Below are 14,095 nucleotides of genomic sequence, written 5' to 3' on the forward strand. Positions count from 1 at the left end.
TAAACATTATTCAAATTAAGAGGATATTAAATCCCACATTGTTTTAAAACTGAATAAGAAACTCAAAGATTGGAATCAGAGAGTTTCATGCCGAATATAGTAAACTATAAAAGTATTGGCGGTTACTAGCGTGAGCTAATGCAAGTAGTCCTAGTACGTAGTACAATCTCAGGCAACTCGTTGCAAAGGTGGGGAAAGTTCTGATCGCTAATCTTGGTATTTTCCATAATGTAAAAACACATTTTTTACATTATTACATTATGGTAGGAGGTCACTACCCAGACTGGTTTCAGCCTTTTTTGAGGCTTCATCAGTGAGTAACGAGACCAAATAGTATCCAAATAATAGATAATAGATACCAAATCTCCTTTGGTATCTATTTGGTCTAGACCATAAAATGAAAAATTCCATCAAATGAAATCCTGCATTACCCTTTTCAGGAGTTTGTAAGTCAGCAGTCATATCACCCCTCTTTCTCCTGTTCTCCTATGTTGCTAGTGTCTGTAGTCTACAATTACTCAATTTGTCTGCATAATTGTATTCCACAATCCTGATATCATTTTAATAGTCCTCTTTGCACTCTCTCTCTCTGCTGTATTAGAATCACAATGGAAACCAGGAGACCAGACATGTGTACAATAGTCCAAGTGAGGTCTAATCAAGGCTTGTAAAGAGGCAAAATGGCATCCTTATTTTTACGTCAGATTTTTTTTTTTTTTTTATGTTGGGCCCATATACAGGAGGTTGGCGGTCAACCTATAGTACGTTAGTATCATATATGGGTGATAGGGTTGTGAAAGGAGAAACTTGTTTACATTTGATTTGAATTCCTGTATATTGTATTCCTTGGGAAATATGTCAGGGGGAAGACTGTTCCACAGTACTGCAGTAGCAGGAATGAATGAGGAAAAGAAGAAACCTGTTCTGTGGGTTTCGAGGTGTACTGTAAAAGGATGTTGTGCGGCAGCTGTACATGTTCCAATGGGCTTGGTACAGGGTGGGAGAATTATTGATGCTGTTACAGATGAACCTTTCCTCTGAAAGTATTTATAGAATATACAGATTGCAGAGACCAAGCGTCTATGAGAAAGTGGAGGGAGCGAGTTGGTGAGGGATGGGTCATTTATTAGTCTAATTGCTTTCCTCTGTATTGAGTCAAACATTTTGAGGGAGCTTTTTGGAGCCCCACTCCAGATGTGAGAGCAGTATTCGAGAGCTGGGCGGATTTATGACTTGTCTAGTATTAACAGCTGTTTAGAGGTTAGCATCTTGAGCGAAAGAGAAAACCTAGTTTTTTGGAAGCTGAAGATGCAATAGTTGTGATGTGTTTATGCCAGGAGAGGCTTGATGTCAAGGTAATTCCGAGAAGAGAAATTTCATCTTGTCTGTGAATTTGAGTGTTATCAAAAACAATGCTGGGGGAAAATGGTTCTTTTTTGTGAGAAATAAGACAGAACTGGGTTTTACTAGCATTGAAGTTGACAAGGTTGTCTGAACCCTCATCGGAGGATGGCTTGGAGGTCGGAATTTCAGCATTACAATTATCTTTTGAGTTGTATTTGCAATCTTTGTTACATGACACCTGAACTTCAACTTGCTATCTGCTAACACTCCAAGATCCCTAGCCTGATCAGTTTCTAGCATAATCCCACTAATATAATATGGCATTGATATCTAATCGTGCCAAATTGCATGACTTTACTGACATTGAACTAGTATCCATTTTCTCATGCCCACAATTCCAGCCTATTCAAATCATTCTGCAAGTACTGCATATCAGCAGCATTCCTTTTTTGTAGATAAACTTATGCGTTGGTGATACATAACTGTTCATTTTTATGGAAAGACATTGTATACTATTATATTAATTAAACATCTTTAATTAATATTTCCTATATTTCGGTAATGTTACATTACCATCTTCAGGGAACATAAAAAATAATAATATGTGCACACAGGCACATATCGTTATTTGTGTCTGTGTGCCTTGAAATCTGTCACTCAGCTATCCTCTTATCCATGATAATGTTATTCAATCTGTACATTAATGTACAGATTGAATAACAGTGGACCAAGACCTGATCCTTGTGGTACACCACTGGTTACCTTAAATGTTGTAGACTCGCATCCCCCACATACAACTTTTTGATATCTGTCAATCAGCCATCCTCTTATCCATGATGATAATTTATAATCCAAACCCATATTCTCCAATTTATGCAAGCCTTTGCAAAATCCAAAAGTATCATGATGTATTCATTTCCCTTATCTAACTCAGTTGTAACATTATTATAGAATGTGAACAAGTTGCTAAAACATGACCTTCCCTTAGTAAACTCATGCTGTTCATTGCAAAGTAGAGATTCTCTGTCAACCCATTTCTGGATGAGAGCCATAACCATTCCAAAATATTACTGAAATACTGATTGTCATTTTACTGAGATACTGATTGTCAGTAGTTGGATACATCAGTCTTTGCACCAGCCTTGTTCAATGGGATTACATACATTCTTTCCACTGCTGCAGAATCTTCCCTGTTCTGAGACAAAATCCCTGTTCCTTTGCAAAATCCAAAAGTATCATGATGTATTCATTTCCCTTATCTAACTCAGTTGTAACATTATTATAGAATGTGAACAAGTTGCTAAAACATGACCTTCCCTTAGTAAACTCATGCTGTTCATTGCAAAGTAGAGATTCTCTGTCAACCCATTTCTGGATGAGAGCCATAACCATTCCAAAATATTACTGAAATACTGATTGTCATTTTACTGAGATACTGATTGTCAGTAGTTGGATACATCAGTCTTTGCACCAGCCTTGTTCAATGGGATTACATACATTCTTTCCACTGCTGCAGAATCTTCCCTGTTCTGAGACTCAAATTATATAGCCTGGTTAAAGGAATAGCCAGTTCAGCTGAACACTCTTTTGGCACCCATGCTGATATCTCATTAGTCCCTATTGCTGAACTGTTATTCAGTTTGTGCAATAGCTCTAATACCTCCTCTTCATACACCTGAGTTTCTTCATCCATTGAAGAGGTAGCGATGAACTCAATGTTGCATACACCAAGTTGATAGCTTTAGCAAAATGGGCACTCATTAGTTGAACAACCTTTTCTACATTTTCACCCTAACACAATCTGCATTCAGTAGAGTTATTCTTTCTTTTACTTGCAGCATATCAATAGAATTCTTTGAGGGTTATCTTTAGCTTGCAGAGCCACTTTCTTTCACATCCTCAGACTTAGCTTTCCATACAACAGTTGACTTTTCTTGCTTGCTGCTTATAATTTTCATAACAGACATCATCCTTTTGCACATGGTGTTCTTTCCACATCATCCTTTTCTTACAAATCTCTTGCTTGATAAGGTTATGCATCCATTTCATTTCTACCTTTTTATTCTTCGAACTTTTGGGACACATCCTGATATTTGATCATTTACATATTTTTTAAATTCTTCCCATCCATCAACTAATACCATTTCCTTGAACTCAGTATACTCCTCGGTTTTTAAGAATTTCCTCTTTGTAGTTTTGCATGTAACCTTTCTGAATTGAACATTCATAAACTTAGTCCTTTCCCAAGTGAGTAGCGCATGATCACTATCACGAACTGGAGGCAGCTGAGCTATAATCTCATGCTATAATCAGATCTGACACTCTTTGACCTCAAGTTCCTTCTGTCACATGCTACTTGAGGAAATTGCTCACAACAGCTCAATAAATTAAGTTTCATTTTTCTCATGAGATTTTACTGCTACCCAGTCAGTGTTTAGATAATTAAAATCCCTCATTATGATTACTCTTCTCACTCCCATCATTTTTATTTCATGATGCATTTCTTCATCACTAGCAACTGATCCACCAGTTCTTTATCTCAATATCCCACTATGTATTTGATCTTGTTTAATTCCACCTCATACCAGATGACTTCAAACGCACTTCCACCTTAAAAACTGTTACTAGTATTAAAATCGAGAGCCTCCATAGCTCAGTCAGTATAGACGAATCATAGTGATTCACTGAGGCCTTTTGTTGGCTACTACGTGCATATCTGTTCACTTGGAAACATTATTTGCACATGCCATTGAAATCTTCATGTCCATCTTTTTTCCCACTACAAGAGTTTCAGTTCATTTACACAATGGACAGGTCTCTTATTTTGACACTTTAGCCAGTTATACTTCACACAAAAGTTATTTATTTTCTTTTAAATCAATAGTCTAGCAACTTTGCCTTTCATTAATATCAGTCATTCCTTTGCTGTTTAATGCAGATACCATAAGGAATAAACAATAAATTAAAGATTCCAAGAAATTATATACTTGGTTTAATCTTTTATCCAAGTGTAAGCAGTTTGCAAACCGGTCTGGGTAGTGACCCTTCTCATAATGCATAGCATTATACCCATAAGCATATGTTCTTTGTATTATAGGATACCAAGGCACGAGTTTCCCCAGTCCTGAAAATAGTTTAGGCGCAAACTTGTTTGCTTGCACTTGGATAAAGGATTAAACCAAGTATATAATTTCTTGGTATATTTAATTTATAGTATAACTAAGTACTTCACATCACTTGCCTCAGTATCCCATAATGCAAAGGACATCTCCTTGCAGACATGTATAATGCTATGCATTATGGGAAGGGTCACTACCTAGACCGGTTTCTATCTTTATTGAGGGCTCATCAGTGGGAGCGAGACCCAGAGATGATAGTATAACCAAGTGGAATAACTTCCAACAACTTTCTCTAATTCAGAGTATTTTAATAATAAGGTGTGACACCTTTTGGCAACTCTTATATTAAAATATGACTTCTGCATTACTTTAACCTTGGTATCATCTCTGGCTTGGCTCCCACTGATGAGACCTCGATAAAGGTCGAAACCGGTCTGGGTAGTGACCCTTCTCATAATGCATAGCATTATACCCGTAAGCACATGTTCTTTGCATTATAGGATACCAAGGCAAGTGATGTGAAGTTATAAGCTTCTATATACGAGTTTCCCCAGTCCTGAAAATAGTTTAGGTGCAAACTTGTTTGCTTGCACTTGGATAAAGGATTAAACCAAGTATATAATTTCTTGGTATCTTTAATTTATAGTATAACCAAGTAAAAAAAACTTCCAACAACATAAGGAACAAACAGTTTGTTGACACGTCCTTCATAGACTCTTCACTTATTTTCTGACCTGTCTTTTTCCTCTCTTCAATGAAGAAATTAAAAAAAAAAAGGGAAAAAAAAAAAAACTAGTCATCCTTTCACAGTATATATACCAGACCACGTAGTTGCAAACCAAATTAAAAGTTTTATTGCAGCACTAAATGCAGTTCCACCTGAAGTGCAGCTTGCACAAGACACAGCTTGGCTCGAATGTGGTGATATATAAAACATGAACGTAATTTAATGTTACATTTTTTAAATTTATGTTACATTTATATAGTAAATATCCTAATAACAGACATAGTGAAAAATGCAGTTTCATTAAATAACTAAGTTTATTTGAATACTAGGTGATTGAAAAAAAAAATTACCAAATATTACAAATTTATAAATGCACCATACCTGTATGTCACGTCATACCTGTTAATAAAGGTTCTGGTACACCGTACCATTGCATGGCATATAAAAATAAAAAAATATTGCATATACTCATTTTTATTGGTAGTACACCTCATTAAGACTTCATTACAATTAGATTTTGCTACTCCATTATAGATTACAACTCATAATCATGCATTAATCTTTCTATAATGTATGCCTGTTCTTCTGTTCTAATTTTCATACAAAAGATACTCATGATAGAATAGACAAAAAATTTGTCAATACTTTTTCTTTTTTTTTCTACATATATCTGGTGTTTGTTGATATGTTATTGATATGACAACTTAAAATATGTAACAAATTAATCTCCTCTTCTTGAAACTTTGACTGCTCATTTCACATATTAACACCATAATATATTATTTCTCTCTTTCCAGCTGTGGAAATTCATTCACAGTAACAATCGCTGTTACTATGACTTTATCCTAAATTTCTTATGCCCCCCCCCACAAAGCCTTCTACTTGAGATATGAATACCTCAAGAGGTTTCTTATTATGAGATGTCAATTCCTTATTGTTATACTAATCTCCCATAATAATTATGTGCTTTGCACAAGCTAATTTAATTTGCATAAAGATCTGTGCTCATTGTGACCATCTGCATTCCCTGACCTCACAACACCTAACTAAACCATATTGCCCATCTCCTGTTCACACCCACACATGCATAGCTCTCAAAAAAGCTACTAGTTTTCTATTTTAAGTCATTGAAGCTGATATAATCATAAGAATCGCACTCCATTCTGCTTTTCTTCTCTGCCTTCCAAAATATGCTTATCTTTTCTATCATGAGTAGCTTATCATAATTTATATAAAGACAAAGCAGTACATTGCTGGTATTCTTCTTCTTCTTCCCATTATGTGCATTACTATTCTCCTCATTCTTCCCTTTTCTATGCGACATTCCCTAAAAATTGGGTGTGTGTGGGGGGGTCTCCGTAACTCTAAAGCCGAAAAACAACAACATCAACAAAAATCAAGTTAGGCCTCACTTGGGGCCATGCTTGCTACTGTCTGATTTCATTAACTTAACATATTCAAGCTGTTCAAGAAGCATTATTATATTTCTTGGAACAGCTTTAGGTTGTATTTCTTTAAAAAAAAAAAAAATCAGTGAGAAGACTCTTCCAAAAGATAGAGATAGATATAATGACAGACGAGGATGGGAAGCTGATTAATTAAGTTTAAACTGTGTATGGATGATAATCAGCAGCTATTCAAGTTTTTACATCACTTATAGAAAGTGGAGGAATGATGGAGAACAGAGCAGTGTCCATGAAAAATGTTTATAGAAAAAAAGAATAAAATAGAAATGAGTGAAGGAATCTCTCAGAATTGGTTTTTCAGTTAACTGGATTCTTGTATAGTACCAATAATTTTTAGGGAAAAAATTGAATTTATATAATGTTGGTGGCTATACAAGTTTTTCAGGATATGGATGCAATGTGCATATCAAGAAAAGCAAGAGATATAATCCATCCTCCTGGCTCATCTCTCAAGGGCTTAATATCCTTGTCACCTCTTCCATTTGTCTCTTTCAAAAGCTCTCATTTGCACAGTTGTTGTCACTCTTAACTTCCACTGTATTCCTTCTCATTCTTGAAGCTCTCTCGAGCTATGTCTTTCAGCCAAAATACTGATGCCACTCATAACTCCTTTTCTTTGCTTTCATTCCACATAGAAATGTTGACATTCCAACTTCCAAGTGGCTTCTCATTTCCTGTTATCTTAGACAGATAAAGACATTCCCATGCCTTACCTGCTACATTTTCAGTAATCGAAAAATGTACTCGTCTCCAGCAGAGCTCAACCCAAAATTCATAATTAGTTCCCCAAAATGTAATTATGTTCTCTACTTGTAACATAACATTTCTCAGTGGTGGCTTTTGTTTCAAATAGTAGTGGACTAAACAGGGAAAGTGACACAAATAATGTAATATTTATGAAAGGAACTGTATGATTAAGTTTGAAAATTTGTCTAATGAGTTTGTTTTCTCCCACTTGTGACAACATTTCATGATGGTGCAAGTGGGAGTAAACAAACTCATTAGACAAATCTTCAAACTTAATCATACAGTTCCTTCCATGCAATATTACATTATTTCATTAAAAACACTTAACTTTCTGGTACTTTATATTAGCAACCTGTGGTTCTTTTAAAAGTTCAGAGGGGCTTACTGTTGCCTTCATAATGTGATGAGAGGAGTCTTTATGTAGGATTTTTCACATGTAAGTAGTGGGTTCCCCCCCCCCCCCTCACACACACACACCTTCAAATTCAGTTTTTTTCCCCCCATGGTATATATACAATTAACAGATAAAAATGCTATGTAGTAGATGATGATGGTGCGTATGGTTGATTTGTGTGTAAAGTGGCCTCCCATTATGAGTCTTTGTCATAGAAGTATAATAATAATTATAAGAAATGGATGAAAAAACATGAAAAGCAATCACTTCTGCTTGTTAAATTATATGTATCTTTCAAACATTTTCTTATCCAAATTTTCACTATGTTTCTAATTTAACTTCTTTCTCAGCTGCTGGATGACTGGTTGAGCCCCCCTATGTGCGAATCTTTGCCATCTAGTTCTATCTCTGGCCATTTCTGTCATCTCTCTGAAGCTCGATAATTGTGACCTTTCCTTCAATGACTGTAGCCAAGTTCTTTTTGGTCTACCTCTTGATTATCTTCCTCCAATGATTCCATTCTAGACTATATTTGGTAATCTCTGAAAGTTTAAGAATTTTAAGAATTATAGCTATGATATCTTCTCTAATAGTTTAATTCGTGTTTGACTTGCTCATTTGTTTTATGTTCTTACAAATGAGTCTTATTTATTTTTCTTAAGTATTTCATTTCAAATGCTGTGATTTTCTGTATTTCTTTCTGATTGCATGTCCAAGTCTTGGCTCCATATGTTGCTGTAGGTATAATAATGATTTTATAGTTTTAGTTTGAGGCTTTTTGAAATGCTGTTATTTTTCCATATTTTGTTTCATTTATTCATATTAGACAATCCTTTGTTAAGTCTATATTTTACTGTTTCTGTGTTGTCAAGGTTGCGAGTAATGAGACTGCCAGGATATGTAAATTGCTTTACTTGTTCAAGTATGTGATTTTCTAAGTTTATTGAAAATTTTTCCTTATCTCTTCCTATTTTCATTGATTGTTTTGCTTTGATTGATTTTCATTCCCCAAGTTTTGCATTCTTCATTTAAAATTTTATTGTTTTTTTTTTCCCAAATGTTCTTTAAATTTTGAAGAATAATAATATCGTCTGCATATTTGATGCAGTTGATATTATGCCATTTATTTGTAGACCTGGTTCTTCAGCTATGGATCTGCATATTTCTTCAAAATAGATAATAAATAAACTTGGTGAGAGTAGGCAACCTTGCATGACTCTTTTTTCTACTTTGAAGGGTGTCTGTTTTTATTTTATTAAATTTGACAGTTGCTTTGGTATCTTTTATAATAATTCATAATAAAGGTTTGTAGTACTGAATCTAGCATCATAGATTTAAGATGTTTATCATTCAGTTCCTGTAAGTGAATCAAATGCCTTGTTTGAAGTCAATGAAACTGCATTATATAGGTAAGATATATGCCCAGTACTTTTCAGCTAAGCTATTAACTGTAAAAATATGATCTATAGTAAACCTTCCAGGTCTGAATCCTCCTTGATCTTCTTCTATTGTCTCATTCATTAAAGTCTGGATTCTATTTTGAATAATGCATGTGAAGATTTTAGTGTTCAATAGGAAGTTCATCATAACCAGGTGATTAAATAAGTTTATTTGGTTCATTTCATTCGAAATTTCTTCTTTTATTATGAGTGGCGCTTTTTTGTCTTTTTTGTCTCTTCGTATTTTTCCCGTCTTCTTCCCTCTAGAAAAGTATCTGGTAATATTCCTTCCAAATTTTTTTGGAAGGAATATTACCAGATCTCTTAATTGTTCCAGTTTCAATATTGTTTTTATCTTTTATTTTTAGTGGTCTGTTTTGATGTGTTTTGTTAATTATTTTATAATTTTATATACAGTCATGCTTTCATTCTTTTTGTTGGCTTCTTCGTACATTTTTGCTTTTTCTTCTAACCAAGCATTTTTATCAGAACTGCACATGAGATGACCATGTGTATTTGTGCAATGGTCTATTGAAAAACATGATGTTTGAGATTAACAGATTGTTATGTTTAAAATTCCAGCCCTCTTTTGCCTCTTTCGTTTCTCTTGTCCATTCCAAATTTGCCCATCACATTTTTCATGTCTGTGTAAATATCCTTGGCATTGAAGTCTTCCATTACTATTAGGATATCCTTTTTGTTTGTGTTGTCAATAAGGTCCTGTAGTTGCTGGTAGAAAATATCTAATTCTTCATGTGATGGATCTGGAGAATAAATTTGGATAATTTTGAAAAAATCCCTTTTTCTTTTCGTTTGGATCTAATTGTTATAATTCTTGGACCATGAAGTTCTAAGATGGAGTTCTGCAACTGATTGCTGATTAATACTGCGACTCCCTCTCTGTCGGTGGGGGGGGGGTATCTTCTCTTCCTGAGTAAAATAGTTTTTCCATTCTTCAAATTTACTATGCCTTCTCCTGACCTGTATGTTTCGGCAATATCTATTATAAAAAGACTTCTAATGGGACTGTATTGATCAAGTACATATAATAAACAACTATGCTTTACCAACTAGTTTCACCAACTAAGGCTGTTGGCATCTTCAGGGTACATAACATAACTGATGTAAGGCACTAAAAAGTAAAAAACTGTTACAAACTATAATCAACTGATTCAAAATATATTAGACAAAAGAACATACCACATGCATGATCTCACTTGTTATTTAGGAACGTTCTATGGTTGGCACTGTAATTCAGTTCTAGTGAGTTAAGAGATCTAATAAGGGTCTTCTAGATCACGGGCAAGATTAGTCCTTGGTTCCTGTTAAGGTTTTGTGTACAGCAGGCAACTGCTGTGACTTCTTTAATAAATTGGGAGCGGAAGTCCTCCTCTACATAAGGAATTGTGCTTCTCTCCCACTCTATGACATGATTCATTCTTGAGAAGTGAAAAGCTAACCCCAATTTTTCTTCTCTGTTATTATTGACGTCACCAATGTGTTCTTTTTGCCTAATTTCAAGGCTCCTTGAAGTCTGGCCGATATAATTCAAGCCGTACGAGCAGGATATGTTGTAAACTCCAGCATATTTGAAGAAATATGCTGGAGTTTACAAAAAAGAACACATTGGTGACATCAATAATAACAGAGAAGAAAAATTGGGGTTAGCTTTTCACTTCTCAAGTGAAAAGCTAACCCTATGCACATTCAATGCATGTTTTGTACGTGCAATGTTCTTTTGTCTAATATATTTTGAATCGGTTGATTATAGTTTGTAACAGTTTTTTACTTTTTAGTGCCTTACATCAGTTATGTACCCTGAAGATGCCAACAGCCTTAGTTGGTGAAACTAGTTGGTAAAGCATTGTTGTTTATTATATGTACTTGATCAATATAGTCCCATTAGAAGTCTTTTATAACTGTTATGGTCAAGAAAATTAACATTTTTTAATGTCTATTATATTCTCTCTAGTTCTTTCTCCATCAATTTAGTCTTCCCTGGTTTAAGAAGGGTCCTTATATTCAATGTTAGGAGGTGAATTCTTTTTTGAGCTTACCACATAGCATATTTCTGAACTGCTTCGTGTAATCAAAAAACAGCCGCATTGGCTGCCCCAGATGCAGTAGCATCATCTTGATTCAATAACGGTTGTCTGTTCATGGGGGGTTTTGGCAATTTTAATACAGCCGGTTTGCCACTCCTCTCTTATATTTGCTTTTCTAGCTTTAGCTGGATGTTGTGGGAGAGAAGGCAGACCACTGCATGAGAAGAACAACGTAAGATAGGAAAGGTTCACCCTAGCCCTTGAATACTCTAATTTAATTATAGTTATATTATAATTGATTTTGGAAGCATATTTTTGAACATTAATAAGGAAAAATTTTAATTTAAGAAAATTAAGTTGGGAAAAATGTATAACTTAAACATATTTTTTATCCATATTGAAGACTATTGTAAAGGTGCTGACTGCTTATGCTGATATTGTTAAGAAGGAATTTTCAAACTATGTCAGCCAGGAAAAAACAGTAAGTTTTTAGTTTTTGATACGTTTTCATTTTGAAGGTTTTTATTGTTAACTTTCATATATATATATATATATATATATATATGTTCATATTTTTTTTATACTGACTGAAATCCAAGAATTAGACAAACGATTAATTTATTTAACACACAACATGTTTCGTCGGGAAGCCGACTTCTTCAGGCGTGAGAACATTGAAAGCAAAATAAAAAACACTACAAAGAAACATTGTACCACTACAAAATCGACTATAAACTTCAATTAAGTTTGACCTGTAGCTACAATGCAGGCTAAAGTTCTATTGTTAGGCACCTGCATGTGTGTGACTTGACGAGTGCACCAGTATCTGATAGCAGAGCTAAATGAGTCCAGTAAATTGTAACTAAGGTTACTGTTTATGTGAAGTCACACACACGCAGATGCCTAACAATAGAACTTTAGCCCAGACTCTAGCTACAGTTCAAACTTAACTGAAGTTTATAGTCGATTTTGTAGTGGTACAATGTTTCTTTGTAGTGTTTTTTATTTTGCTTTCAATGTTCCCATGCCTGAAGAAGCTGGCTTTCCGACGAAACATGTTGTGTGTTAAATAACTTGATCGTTTGTCTAATTCTCGGATTTCAGTAAGTATAAAAAAATATGAACATATCTTCATACCGAGTAAATACAACAGATTTTCATATATGTATATTTATATTAGAAATAAATTTTATGTTCAATATGTGTGTGATATTTCAGTATGTAGATAATGATAAACATTTTTACATGATCAATATGAAAATAACTAAAATGTATGGACTTGATAATTTACTTTACCAGTTATTCAGCCCATGAGTAACTGGTTTTGTAGATAGATAAAGCTCATATCCATAGTTTGAGAAAAATAGATGATGTTTATTTTATTTTATTAACTAAGTCAGTAGAGAACTTTTTTGTTTATATTTGGTAAAGATCAGTGCACAATAAATATGTTATCACATTATTTACAAATAATATTCATTCTAGTGACACATTAAAAAAAGTCAGCATGTAAAACACTATCAAATCACTGACTGAGTTATTTACAAGAATAACTAAAGTTTTGATTTGATATACTATAACTCTAGTTTCAGGTTTAATATTCTCGATCCTCAGCTTTTATTTGAAAGAAACAACATCCACTTTGAAATTAGCAAGGTCTACTCCTCCTCTTTTTTTTTTCTTTTTTTTTTTTTCCCTTTCAGGACCCTGAATTTAGGATATACTGCTCAACAGACTAAACTGGCAAGAGGTTTCTTTTCTACTATGGATCAGATTGTTCTTCTGATCAGTTTATTATTATTATTACATTCAGTTAATAGAATTCACTGTCAAAGAGCACAAAAAACATGTAGCAAAATAACATCTGTGACTATCCAATGTGTTCCATTTGGACTTTCTGAAAGGCCTAAAAATTGAAAGTGAGATGTAAGTACCTAATGTTGCCATTTTCTGGAGTTCAGATCTAGGTGGCTCAGCTTTTCCAGGTGTTGTAAATTGTCATTGTATTGCTCCTTCGCTCTAAATTTCTTGAATTTTATTCCCCAGATCTCTATATTTCTTCAATTTTTAACATACTTTTCTTCTACTTTACTGTCCCCTAGTATTTGCCATGTCATCATTATTATTATTATATCTCCTCCAGCAGACAAAGACCAATCAAGAGCAGGCCTCTTTTACTAACACAGCTCCTGAATATCATATCTTGCTTTAGAAAAATTTATCAAATATGCACTCATAACATCCACTGGTAGCTCATCCCACATATTCACCACATGCTATGAGAAGAATCTAGACCTCACATGCTTCCTAACCACAGTCTTACTCATCTTCCAAGAGTAATCCTGAGTCTCCACTCACACGCATGCCATAATCTATAAAATCATACTTGTGTCTATGCTGTAAGGTCCCTTTACCAATTCTCTCCTCTCTTCTGTCCGTTACTTACACTTTGATGACCACATTTCTTTCACCTTATCCTCATGTACATAGTTCCATGGGTCATCTTGTTTTTTTTTCAGTGCTGATATTTCCAACATAGTGGAAGGTATCCTCCAATGATTTGACTGGTCCTTTTGGTGTTTCATCTTTGTTTGTTCTTTTCTGTCCTATTTTCCAGACCATCACTGGGATCCAATGCCCAGTTGCCATGTTTGTTGTGTGGTGTATCTCATGGAGGCTCTACTATCTGGAAAGTGGGTAAGATCGTACTCTTGCACTGCTTCAGAAAGATGAGCCTTCTGGATGGTACCAGAATCCATTGGATAGTGGTCTTACCAGCAAGAGTCAACAGTTGCATTGTCTCTTTACTCATGT

At 34.5% G+C, this 14,095-nt stretch overlaps 1 protein-coding gene across 1 annotated transcript in view; it reads left to right on the forward strand.

Moving 5' to 3' along the window:
• Window positions 1-14,095, forward strand: part of unc-13 (protein unc13 homolog) — a 1,156,644-nt gene that overhangs the window by 968,330 nt on the left and 174,219 nt on the right. The window contains exon 30 of the mRNA XM_090416011.1: window positions 11,685-11,762. Within this exon, the coding sequence (XP_090272137.1) occupies window positions 11,685-11,762 (78 nt within the window). The remainder of the gene's footprint in view (window positions 1-11,684; window positions 11,763-14,095) is intronic.

The sequence above is a fragment of the Typopeltis vanoorti genome, chromosome 3 (genome assembly GCF_054136105.1).
Source record: "Typopeltis vanoorti isolate ZY-2024b chromosome 3, IOZ_Tvanoo_1.0, whole genome shotgun sequence".
Lineage (NCBI taxonomy): Eukaryota > Metazoa > Arthropoda > Arachnida > Uropygi > Thelyphonidae > Typopeltis > Typopeltis vanoorti.